Below are 13866 nucleotides of genomic sequence, written 5' to 3' on the forward strand. Positions count from 1 at the left end.
TTAACGAGCCTTGAAATATGACTTAGGATAAAAGCCAAATCAGAATCTCAATTTGTAGACACAGTGTTTTCAGGTATTGACCCTCATCAGTGCAAAGTATGAGATCTGATTTGGCTAGGTGAGAGGCTTCAGACTGGGATTTAAGGAGTAACTTTTCTCATTGTGGAGAGTGACAAGTCAAGCCTGGCATGTCAGAGTGAGGAGATGTTACCCCTTAGATCCGAGTCTTAAGCCTCTCATCTAGCCAAATCAGGTCCCATACTTTGCACTGACAAGGGGCAATACCCCGAAACACCATGTCTGCAAACTGAGATTCTGATTTGGCTTTTATCCAAAGTTATATGGCAAGGCTCGTTAAAGGGTCGATATTGAATTTTAGGATTGCTACTTCCAATACGTGGCACTAGAGTTCAAGTCCTCTTCCTCTCTGAAGAGGCAATTTGCATATTTAGTTTCCCAGAGGATCATGCATGGCATATATAAATCTCCTCACTTTGACATGCCAGTCCTGGCTTGTTACTCGCTAGAAGGAGAAACGTTACCCCTTAGATCCCATACATAATATTTGAAAAAGTTTCAATATTTCAAATTGTTTTTCTATGGTCTTTAAAAGTACTTATTTTAAAGTAATATTCTACAAAATAACTTCTATGACAACCCAGAATGAAGCGCGTTGAGCAAGAGGGTAAGAAGATGGAGACATCCATTGGGAGGCATTGTATGTATACCTACAGGGTCCAAGTGACCAGACCCTTAAAGGGAATCTGTCAGTGGGATCAACCCTCCTAAGCCATCTATATGGGCATGTATGTCATTGAAAGCTGAATAAAATGATACCTTGATATCTGCAATTCGATGTCTTGCTCCAGAGATATCCACATTTTTCTTAATATGTAAATGAGCTGTTAAGATCTATGGGCCGGACATAGATCTCCCTGAGAATCTGTCTCCAGAGTTTATCTTAACTGATAAGGGGCGTTACCAGTGTGAGACATGTAGATCAGGAGAGCACACTGTCAGTCATTACATGTCTCACACTGATAACTCCCCCTTTCATTTAAAATAAGCTCTGAAGGCAGATTCTCAGGGAGATCTATGTCCGGCCCATAGATTCGATGTCTTATTCCAGAGAAATCAACATTTTTCTTAGTATGTAACTGAGCTGTTAATATAATATTAAGGTATCATTTTGTTCAGCTTCCTATCATCTACATGCCCATATAGACGGCTTAGCAGGGTTAATCCTACTGACAGATTCCCTTCAAGAATCAAAATTTGATGTTACAAAAGTTAATTGCTTGAAAAATCATTGAATTCACTATGGGTTTTTTTAAATAGCAATTGCACCACATAATCTCATTCTAACTTATTAATATTTTGCATATAATATAAAAGATTGCAATGAGATCTATTTCTCAATATTATGACTAGAAATACTAAAAGTATCTTTTAATTAAGTCAAAACAAACAAAAACTGTGTTCTACGAACCTGAAGAATCCTTGTCATAAAAACTGATGATCCCATAAGAACAAAAATCATGAGTCCCGTTACCCTCTGTTCCCGAATTCCCAAAAACTTGGGCTGTTCTCCCGGAGCGGAGCACTCGGATTCCAATTTCAGACTGTTCACGTGAGTGATGGACAGGACAGTGGCAGCTACGAACCAGGGCAATCCCATCACAGAACACACGCCAAGCATAACCCCAACCATGAGGAGGTCGAGATGGTAACCGCAGCCTTTCTGTAGCAATAACGTAAAAAAAAAAAAAAAAATTCTACATAAAATATTTTTTTTTGCAATAATTACTGATCAACTTAAAAATAGTTCATATGTTGCAATGTAGGGGCAGAGACCCTGATTCCAGAGATGGGTAACTTGCTCAACAGTTTGCTGTAGTTTCAGTACAATCAGTGTTTTATCAGCATGAAATTATCACTGCAGGACTATATGTCATGTGCCAGGCAGTCCAGCTAATGTAACCACGCCCCGCACCACTGATTGGTAGTTTGCTGACAATGTACAGAGGAAGCAGCCAAATAGTGATGTGGGCGGGGTTATATACAGCTCAGCAATCTGCCCACTGCTACATCTACAGCAAAGAAAACATGGATTCTATCAAAACTGCAGCAAGCAGTCCTGTACGTGACACATCGCTGGAATCAGGGTCTCTGCCCCTACATTATGCTGCTCTCAAGGTTCCATGGCAAAATCCTGCTGACAGATTCATTTTAAAGCAATGATACTAGAATTATTTGAATGCTCCATGTGTAGGCCAACATCACAATATTTTTTATTAGGTTCATTTTTTATATAATTACTTTCAAGGCAAGGACAGTTTTTCGCACAGCTATCAAGTTGGCAGCATCTACATCTGTAATAGTCACAATTCTCTACGGTCCCAGCACTTTTATCAAAGCAGTACAGAAAGAGAAAGCTGAACATGACCATCTTAAAAAAGCTCATCGGTCTGTGTTGGTTGAAGTGAGAAACTCCCTAGACCTAGACATGAGGTATGATCCAATTAACCATTCCAACAGGTAAGACTCCCTAAGATGCTTCCATTAACCTCTTCAGCCCTCTAGACCACCAGGGATACTCGTTTACTTTCTTAACATGCTGGGAAAACATATATTTGCCCTTAAACTACCATCAATAATAAATGTAACTCATAAATCACTGTAGGCAGCCACAGATAATATGTAGAAATCCCCATAGCATCTTATCTCATTAGTAATATTCATCAGTAACACCCAAGCCTCTCCACGACACCAGGAACGTTCTGTATTCAATTTTAAAGGCACTGGTGATTTGTAGAAATATGAACTATTAAAACCTAAGCCAAGTCATTTAAAGGCATCCTCGCTGTATTCAGGTAGACCGATGACGGTAATAAATTTGTTATGACCCATCTATGGATTCCAGAACCTCGAACCTTGTCAAATTTCTGGGTGTGCACCTCATTTCAGAAGCAAGTGCCCAAAATGTCATCTTGTGTCACCGGTGTGTTAGATGTGACACACAGTCACCCTGCAGTTGGTTGCAGGAGATCTCTTCGTTTGGCATTACAGACTTCTTAAAAACTGGCAATCTCTAGGACCCAGCGGTTACCTTCCTCTGGCTAGTTAACACCCTGGTCTGGGTGTATGAATACCTGCTGTTTGCTGTAGGGAGGTGCCGGCGATATTCATTACCCCTTGTGAAGGCTTGAGCAAGAGCAGTACTTCGTCCTCTCTGGTGCTAGACGACGTGTGCGCATTCGTCTGGAGTCGACTAAAGCTAAGCGATTTTCCCTTGTTTGTTCCCCCTTGTTGTCTTTAGTGTTCAGTGGGGATCGACTAGTGCTCATCCCCTCCCTTCCCTAGCCTGAGTCTAACGCCAGGGAAAGACAGGGTGAGGTATGCATGCGGCGATTGGTGAATAATCAATATAGGGAGACAGGGTGACACTAGATCAGCCTAGGAGGTCTCCACTCCCCCCTTTCCCTAGAGTCTGGGCTCCCTTTTCCTCTTCCTTTTGTGTTGCACTTAGTCTTTCCCACACCTAGCGTAACATCTTGTTTGAGGATCAGAAATTGTATTGCCATGGTAGGACTATAGACCTACAGATTACAAAAAGCAACTAACATATAATGTCCTAACGGTGGTCCAAAATGTAAAAACATTTGGACGATCATCACGATCATTAGTGTTTCGGTCACTTAACTAATATTAATTTTACCTTCAACTTGTGTTCTTTTCTATTAATAATGACAGCTGTGATTTGTTGGTCCATGAAGATCAAAATGGTGCAGAGCAGAGATGGAATAACGGCTGCAACCACAGTCCACCAAGGGTTAGGTCCTAAGGGATTAACAAGCCAGCCTCGATCGTCTCTAGTGGGCTACAAAAAGAAACCAAACAGAACAACATTATTTGGCAACTGTATAATTATAATATATTTTCACATGGTGAAACTCATCTGAAGGTCTGTTTCTACATATGTAACGTGGAGGGGGACGGTAACCCTAGTCAAGGTGCCCGTTTCCTGAGCCCCAGCATGCTATATTAAGGTAGGGGTCTTGGCTGGGTGTGTGGATTTGTGTTGTGAGGGCAACCGTGCAGGCTGCATTTAATTGATGTTGCTGGTGGGCTAGGACCAGATGTTTTACAGTTTAAGAAGGGAGACCACCAGTTTAAAATAAACGTTTTACTGAACATTAACTTGGGGAGGGTTATATACAGAAGATAGCGGGTACATATCTTCTCAAACATTTCCTTCATAATGCATAACATTTTCCTTACACAAATTCAATTCCTTTCTCTTCTCGCTCTTTACTTGTCCTCTGTCTTTACTATTCCTCACTACTTCACCACAACCCAGCTCGACACTACAGTCAAGTTATCAAGAGTCCTTTACTCAACCCGCAGTTCCGCATCTTCTTTCCCCTTAGGGGAGCTATGGTGCCAGTATGATGCGTACTTATCTTCTCTGATGCGGACGCTCTGGAATGCCAGCTCGGAGCACTCTCCTCATCTTGCCTACTCCATCCTGTCTGGGCCCATTACCTTTAGGAGTTATAAACTCTGGGCCTTAGAGCTAGGCCTCCCCTGCCAAGACCCATATCCGATAAATCACTCTGCCTCTCGGTCACTCTTCCTTGTTTCTACTTCAGATCATGCTAACTACCTCCCGGTCTCCTCTCCCTTCTAGGGACACCCAAGAAATGCAGCACTGCTCACACCAGAACTTAGATCTCTTGTCTATGCACTCCAGGCCCTATGTGATGTCTCAACAGGAAACAGTCTCTTTCCCTTCAGTTTATCCTCTTCCACTCTGGGCTAGTCCCAAACATTAATTCTTGCTATTCCTACTGTCAAGCAATTCACATTATCAACATCATTATCGCACATCACAGTTCACATTATACAACATAACAATACTTGTTTATTCAAGGGGATCTATTAATAGTAGCAGCACAGCCAGTTATGTGAAAGAGTTACACAGTCTCTACCTCAGCAAAATCATGTTTTTTTTAAAGAAGATTATGGGGAAAGTTGATTAATTTTGCCTTTAGGAAGCAATGAACAATAAAAAAAAACAATGCGAATGTGTGTTTAAAGCCAACTCAAGCCTAGTTTTTGGTAATCATCTGTGTGTTGAGCTGCACTACAAGCATGTTTGCACTGCATTATTTTCCCCTATCGACTTTGCAGTTTGCAACAGAAGCTTATCTCTGACTGCTCTACAAAGATAGACTGATTTCTTCAAATAAAGCTATGCCATTATGACTTTTTATGCCTAAACCATGAAGATTACAGATAGTGTATTAGAAAATGGTTATAGGGTTGTCACTTTTGAGCTGACTCAATGAATGAGGTTTAAGTAATAGGATGCAACTTAGAAAAAAAGGCTTTTCACTCGAAATGGAAGCAAGAAGGCTTCTTAATGAAACTCTCTGCAGATTAGTCTGCAGCACTTTCGATCATCTCTACTTAGAGATTTATATTTCCAAATGTCTCCTTGACTTCAAGGCTTAGTTATTACAGTTAGAAAATGTGTCCAGCTTGATGAATAGTTCCCTGCAGGAGTTTACAAAGCAGCTTATTATAAAATCAATCTGATGCATAACTATATACGGTGACAAGTGCTTTAACATATTCAGCTTCATGTCTCAGGATGGAATAATACAATCTGAAGGCAAAATTCATTTATATTCTGAACTAGATACTTCTACCGAAACAGCAACCCTTTACTGCATTAATCAGTTGGAATATTCTACAGTATATTACATTTTTACACTACAAGTAAATACAGGAATATTTGTATATTATATTAAAAGGGTTGTTCACTACCTTTCAAAATGTCCCTTTTTATTTAACCTTTTGCAAAAGGAACCTTTTTCTAAAATAAAATAATTTATGTACGTTGCCCCGTTCCTTGGTGGTCACGTTATCCTGCCAATGAACTTTATCTGACGTTCCGAATTATTCTGTCTCCTTCCTACATCCTTGGAAAGTCTCATGTACATCACTCCAGAAGCTGGCTTATTGGGATTGCAGAAGACGGTGCAAGTGTGCCCCATTACAACAGCCTCTAGAGCAGCGGTTCTCAACTCCAGTCCTCAAGAGCCACCAACAGGTCATGTTTTCAGGATTTCCTTAGTATTGCTCAGGTGATGGAATTATTGCCTGTGCAGGTGATGTAATTATTGCCTGTGCAGGTGATGGAATTATCACCTGTGCAATACTAAGGAAATCCTGCATACATGACCTGTTGGTGGCTCTTGAGGACTGGAGTTGAGAACCGCTGCTCTAGAGGGACATCATGATGACGTTCCAAGGCCGGTTGGGGAAGAAGGGGAAACCATTGGGCAGAACATCACAGAAAGCTGAAAGACTGGATCACGTGAGGACTACCTGCCCACGAGAACAGGGCAACATAAGTAATTACATGTGTTCCTTAGAAAGGAAAATGTAAAAAGTAATGTCCAACCACTTTTACAGGGTTTACTGCAAGGCCGCAATGGGCAATTGCCAAGAAGCCTTCAATCACTTTCATTGACCCAAGATGTTCAGTGTAGAATATTACATAGATGTTTTTCCTTAGGGATCGTTCACATGACCGTATTTTCGATCCGAGTGCGATCTGGCAAAACATTGGATTGCACTCGGACCAATGTTATTCTGTGGAGCTGTGCACATGTCCGAGCCAGACCAAGGAAAAAAAATCGCTGCATGCCCAAGTTGTATCCAATTATCAGATTGCACTAGGTCATGCAAATCAATGAGTCCGAGGAAAACATCGGACTGCACTAGGATGACATCTGAGTGCAGCTCGATTTTCACGGACCGACAGAATGGAGAAGATGGAAACTTTTTTTTCCTCATCTGAAAAAAATCAAATTACACTCTAATCTAACTCTGATAATAATCGACCCTATACGTTCATATGAGAGTATATATGCTGGTGTGACCCTAGCCTTAGGATGATTGGTGCTGGGACACCTGCTAATTGGCAAAAACAAACTGGTTCCTTTACTGCAGTTTCTGACATAGATCCGTCCATATAATTGTGATTGCGCCTGGTTCTGCATCTCAGACCATTTAAGTGAATGGGGTTTTTGGTTGAGCCGCAGTCACACTTGTATGGTTATTACTGTGCTGGGTAAAAGGAATACACAACCATTCTCTTTGCTCTGTGTTGGGTGGGACCCCAAATGCTCGATGTAATATTCTATAAAAATCCTCTAAAGGGTCAAACACCGAACATATATTACTCTTTATTGTTCTTTCATATTACCTTGAAATCACTGGGAACTTGAAGTTTCGGAGATGGAATCCCTAGGCCGTAATCGATCAAAACCATTGCCATGATGGTAATGAACACAGCGAAGTCGCTGATAATTGAACGGACCTACATGTAAAACAAAAGGTGGGAAAAATGAATCTGCAGCTTAATCGTTCCCATGGATCTAATGAAATTACTAAAACTATGCATAAATTAAGAGAAATTACTCAATCAGGGGCAACCATAGGTGTATTGGTTAATATGTGATGTAGGGTGTGTACCTTTGTAGGAAAATATCTGCTGGTTTTGAATTGTTTCAAGGTTGATGAAAGTACAACGGTCGAAAAGAATAAGATGATTGACCAGAACAGGACGTCGGGAACATAAGGGCCTTCATGTCCACAGGCACTGCCCACAAAAACTCCTTTATATTCATGACACGCCTGTGAATGTACAATTAAAGTTAACGATTACTTCCATGCAATGCACACATCTTATTACTGCAGCCTATAATTACCAGGGTTGCACACAGATTTCGTTCCCCGGAAGTGGTTGATGTTGCAGTATTGTGCGGTGGCTCCTACTGAAGATACATTACTGGTAGGATTTCATTTGTTACACTGGTGGACACAGACAGAAGAGGACCCCTGTGCAAGAACAATATATGGGCCTTTTGCAGTCCAACAGCCCCTCATAATGTACTGAACAGAAGACGTGAGAGAGTAAGTAGCAAACCTAAAAGTCAATATCGACCCTTTAACGAGCCTTGCCACATGACTTAGAATAAAATACAAACCAGAATCTCAATTTGTAGACACGTGTTTCGGGGTGTTGCCCCTCCTCAGTGGAAAGCATGAGATCTGATTTGGCTGTATGAGAGGCCTCTGACTGGGCCCTAAGGGGTAACGTAATGCAAATTGCCTTTTCAGATAGGAAGAGGAATGTTACTCCTTAGACCCTGGTCAGAGACCTCTCATACAGCCCATTCAGATATGATGCTTTGCACTGAGGAGGGGCAACACCCCGAAACACGTGTCTACAAATTGAGATTCTGGTCATGTGACAAGGCTCGTTAAAGGGTCGATATTGATTTTATGGATTGCCACATCCAATAGGTGGCACTAGAATTCAAGTCCTCTTCCTCTCTGAAGAAGCAATTTGCATACTGGACAGAAGAAATACACAGGCATGTGATTTCCAAGGTTTGAAGGCGAGTTCAGTGCGTATAGACTGCCATTGTTCTTGGCAGCATATGTCCTGTTTACACAGGACAATGTGCTGCCGACTATGAAGTTTTGTGCAAACCAAAACAGAATTTCACCCAACAAAAGAGCATTTTGCTAATTAGTTGAGTTATCGGCAGCCTGATCAGCCTGCAACACTATCGGAAAATCAGTGATCCTACGACTGCTTGATGACGATCACCATGCAGTCTAAATGCAAACTGTAGTCATTATATTGCAATATTAGTTTCACACTATATGATACTTCTTCTTGGGCACAGTGTCATACTTTTATGTGGATGTGGTTACAGCAATGTAAAAACACGTAAAATTAGCTGCCATGCACCCATGCATTATCCCAACCTTGACTATCCCTACTAATCAATACTCCAGCCCCCCATCTTCAATTTCTAGATTTGTTTCTAATTTTCCCATTTAACCCCCTCCCGAACATTGTGCATCCAAATCATAGACAAGAAAAATATTGTTAAAAATTACAGATAAGAGTGATATGCTGATAGCACCCCGCCATTATATAGGAAGCTGAGCTTATGATAAGAATAGGAACTGAAAATAAAAAAAAATGTTATATTTCAATACATATCCTGAACAGCTGGAGAAAAAAAAAATTTTAGAGGAAATATGAGCTTTTGGATACGTTTTAGAATAGTCTGACTGTGCCATCTGTCACAGATCAGCAGAAATCCTCTTTGTTCTATGATGTTTTTAAGTTGATTTTATAAAAGAAAAACACAAAACATATTTTATTGGAGGGGCTTTATCTTTATCTGAGAACATAAAATGTCACATATAAGATATTTGTGGATATTGTTTATTTTTTTTTCCCCTATTTAAATCATGGTTCTATTTGACAGAGAGAAGCTCACAAGATGGTAAACTTATTGGCTTTCACCCCAAATGGAAATTTCACATAAATAACATTTTTTTAGAAATCACAAGATAGATTAGATATTAAATCCAGGATTAAGGGGCAATTAACACTTGATCTTCCTTGTTTTAATGGAATAATTTAAAATACCGCAGATTCTTAAAGGGACAAATAAGAAAAATGAAAAAACGACTTAAAATATTGGATAAAAAAGGAATTGTCTGCTAAGGATATGAGTGAGGATTAGTTTTTCTGGGATCATAATGAAGGCAAAATAGAGACCAGAATTATAGGGAGGGCAAATGGGACCATGGTGCCAGACTGACCTTTCATCACCCTCCCTTCTTGATGACTGATAAATGACCGTATCTGTCATGTAGTGACTAGGGACTTTGAGCACCTACCTGATCCCACAAACTAGGGGGCGCCCTAGTCTATTCCTGTCCCCCGGATTACCCAGGAAGGTGGAGATGCAAGGGTCATGTACCTTGCTATGCCACTATCTTAAACCTTATCTTATCCCTCTCCCACCCAGGGAGGTGTGAGGCAGAAGTGTATAGGATTACACTAACCAGACAGAAAGTGGAAGACAAACAGGGATGAAAGAAAACTAGTACACTCACAAAACAACAGAGTGGAACACAGGGGAGGGAAAGGTAAGAGAAACCGAATATGAGAGGATGAGGATAACCATGCAAACCAACTCCACACAGAAATCTCCTGAACAACCCTCCAATCGCCTACTCCAAACACTGAATATCTCCTGCGTCACCTAACCAGGAAGTAGAACTATCACTGGCAACTCCCAAGTGCTAGTGGCAAGCATATATACCACAGGGGAGTGGCCAACACTGAACTGCGAGGCAATTCAGGATGGAGAGCTCCAGGAGATAAACAGAACTGATTAACCCTTGCAATAAAAGAGCAAGGAAAACCTGCACTCTTTAATAGGATGATGAAGCAGTTCTAATCAGTGCACGATTTTGTGTGACCAGACGCTGCGATCTTCTGGCCCCTTTTTGTCACGGTATCCCTGTGACACTATCCTTCAAACAAGAGAAAGGTGGCCACTCATTCCATTGTAGCAATATTATGGCTCAATTATTTCCATTATAAAGTATTAATAGACTTCAATTAAAAGGGCAATGTGCATGAGTATCCACCTCTTTGGTAGCTACAAGGTGTCAGCTGGGGTCCTAGTCCCTTGGTTGGGATGGAAGCTTCACCAACCGTAAAGGGGTTTTCCTAAGATAGTCCCCTATCCATAGGATTGCTGATCACTTGGGGTCTTTCTGTTGGGACCTGATCTTGAGAAGGTGGACCTGTCTAGTAGGAGTTGACCATGCTCTCCTCCACTCTATTCATTGCCTTTGGGACTGTTGGAGAAAGCAGAGTACAGCACTTGGCTTTTTTTTTAACCTGCTCAACCTTCGCTCCATTCAGAGGGGGTTCTGCCAATCCCTGCTCTCGGGAGCAATGGACGTTCCATCAGTCGAATCCCCAGTAATCAGTAAGTTATGCCCTGTACTATTTTTAATGTAGCCATAGGAGAGCAATGCGAGATATATGTGACACCCCAGGGGTCTGGTTGCCACAGTGATAGAGATATTACGTCTGAGAGCAGGTGGGAGGTCCTTTGGTCAGGGATCCTGTGCATGCCACACCTCCTGCCCAGTCTTGGGAGGGGAAGAACTTCCCCTATATAAACCCGGGGCTGAAGCAGGGTTAGGAGTCTAGGAGAGTAGAGACAAGAAACAGTCATAGGAAGAAACAGCAGGAGCTCAGTGGGAGCAATACTACTACGAGTCAGGGGCTGGCAGCTGCAGAGCTCGCCCTGACTGAGAAGCTTTCTTACCGGACCCGGCGTCCGAGGCTGTGGGGACTAACTCTTACCCAGCAGCAGAAGCCGACCGGCAGGGGATTTCAGGTCCTCAGGCCCAGAAACCCGAAGGCACGGTCACACGCGTGGGACCAGCACCGCCATCGTGGAGCGGAAGCCATTAGAAGGCCCCGAGTCACCGGCCATACGGGTGAGCACCACACGGTACACTCAGGGACGTGGGCTACTTATATCCGCTTCTAGCAAGGTAGCCAGAAGAGTACAGTCAGTTTGGGAGGCCTACAACTCCGCCTGGCCAGGGGAGATCCCATCTGTTCAAGGACTGACCAGGCCCCGTTCGCTAGCAAGTACTCCGGGAGGGTCTATCGTTGTTACCAGTAAAGACCCTGAATTACACCGCACCGTCTCTGAGTGGTTCCTGCTACCCCCATCTTCCACGTCGGCTGCCCTGAGGCCATACCCCTCCCGTTGGGGGTTATACTATCACGCTGCACAATTCTACACCGGCCTCAGCGGTCTGCCCTGCAGCGTCAGCTCCATAGCTGTACTCAACGGGTGGCGTAGTCGACACTCAAATAACATCTATCAAGACTGCCAGACGCTGGGTTTGACTCCCTGGGCACGGACCGGGTCCCCGCCACTCAGAGACTACGACCCTCATCTGATCCGGTTCCGGGTAAGCCCCGTGCGCGAGACGCTGCGCGACACAGCAGGCCCAGGGGCGCGTCATATACATACACTACCGCTGAAAAGTTTGGGGTCACCCAGACAATTTTGTGTTTTCCATGAAAACTCATACTTTTATTTATCAAATGAGTTGCAAAATGAATAGAAAATATAGTCCAGACATTGACAAGGTTAGAAATAATGATTTTTATTTGAAAGAATAATTTTCTCCTTCAAACTTTGCTTTCATCACAGAATGCTCCCTTTGCAGCAATTCCAGCATTGCAGACCTTTGGCTTCTAGCTGTTAGTTTGCTGAGGTAATCTTGAGAAATTTCCCCTCATGCTTCCTGAAGCCCCTCCACAAGTTGGATTGGCTTGATGGGCACTTTTTGCGTACCACACGGTCAAGCTGCTCCCACAACAGCTCAATGGGGTTGAGATCTGGTGACTGCGCTGGCCACTCCATTACAGATAGAATACCAGCTGCCTGCTTCTTCCCTAAATAGTTCATGCATAATTTGGAGGTGTGCTTTGGGTCATTGTCCTGTTGTAGGATGAAATTGGCTCCAATCAAGCGCTGTCCACAGGGTATGGCATGGCGTTGCAAAATGGAGTGATAGCCTTCCTTATTCAAAATTCCATTTACCTTGTACAAATCTCCTACTTTACCAGCACCAAAGCAACCCCAGACCATCACATTACCTCCACCATACTTGACAGATGGCGTCAGGCACTCTTCCAGCATCTTTTCAGTTGTTCGGCATCTCACAAATGTTCTTCTGTATGATCCAAACACCTCAAACTTTAATTCGTCTGTCCATAAAACTTTTTTCCAATCGTCCTCTATATATTTTTAATATCTGATTGTTGGAGGACTGACTCTTGGTGCTTTTAATGGAGCATTGCCTGGTAATTAATAAAGCGGATCCTTGGTCCCTTCAAACCGCTGACTGTCAGAAGTGTCAAGAGTTGACTCCAGCTGATTTTTAAGGCTATATGCCATCAATTTTAAAGAGGACCTGGATAACCCTGTTTATTCCTTCCGCTCCCATAAACAATCTATATATATATATATATATATTTTTTTTTTATTTCGCCATACAGTCCCAGAGATATGGGCCTTTTTAGACAATGCTGATTTTTATGGTCTTCACTAAGGGGGTGTGGCTCACTTTGTAATTAGTATGCACAGCACACCCCCAAAGAATTCTATGAGCCACACCCCCTTTATAAAGACCATAAAATTTAGCTCTAAATAAAAAGACCCATATTTTTGGAAGCATATGACAGATTTTTGAGAAACAAAAAATGGCATAATCAGGGGAGCAGTGGGAATAATATAAGAGCAAAAATTTTTTAATTTTGACCTCATGATACGTCTCCTTTAAGCCCTAGAAACCCCTTTAAGTGCAACTTGTAGACACAAATAACTGAAAAGAAGATGTCTACAACAATTAGGATGGGACTACATTTGAATCATCAGAATCTAAGTTAATTTTTTTTATCATAAAATGTACAAAAAGACTGTCCACTTACACTGACAGTCAGATTAGTCCAGGTTATCTCCGACGTGGTTATATTGGCTTCATCCCAATATTTCAACGTCTCGTTCGTAGGGTTAGCGGGCTCCGCACAACTGCACCTACCAAATACAAAAGACCAAAACAAGATCTTTGGGAGATAGTTTGGTCGAGGAGGCAGAAGTAAAACTCTTAACATTTTAAGGTATCTCAATTGGTTTCATCAATCTAAAGCTAATATAGTAAGAAAACTCTAAAATCCTGCACTTAATAGGACTCGGATTCATTTGCTGCATTGTGACATATGTTATACTCCATTTATTTTGGATTTTCATTACTTCTGCGCTAATAAGTAATCTCCATCTACTATAGGATGACCTTGTAATCACGAAACATATTTCTCCAAAGTAAATGATGATCTACTAATAAGTGCATTTCTAATTATCAAAACTGTAGAAA

At 42.0% G+C, this 13866-nt stretch overlaps 1 protein-coding gene across 4 annotated transcripts in view; it reads right to left on the reverse strand.

The window, feature by feature from the left end:
• Positions 1-13866, reverse strand: part of SLC4A10 (solute carrier family 4 member 10) — a 369946-nt gene that overhangs the window by 20015 nt on the left and 336065 nt on the right. For all 4 annotated transcript variants that reach the window (XM_073647057.1, XM_073647056.1, XM_073647058.1 and 1 more), the window contains exons 15-19: positions 13424-13529; positions 7549-7710; positions 7280-7393; positions 3719-3880; positions 1490-1741 (exon numbers count right to left, since the gene is read on the reverse strand). In XM_073647057.1, coding sequence (XP_073503158.1) covers positions 1490-1741; positions 3719-3880; positions 7280-7393; positions 7549-7710; positions 13424-13529 — 796 coding nt within the window. The remainder of the gene's footprint in view (positions 1-1489; positions 1742-3718; positions 3881-7279; positions 7394-7548; positions 7711-13423; positions 13530-13866) is intronic.

The sequence above is a fragment of the Phyllobates terribilis genome, unplaced genomic scaffold (genome assembly GCF_046119375.1).
Source record: "Phyllobates terribilis strain yellow unplaced genomic scaffold, ASM4611937v1 Scaffold_9__5_contigs__length_417890890, whole genome shotgun sequence".
Taxonomy (NCBI): Eukaryota; Metazoa; Chordata; class Amphibia; order Anura; family Dendrobatidae; genus Phyllobates; species Phyllobates terribilis.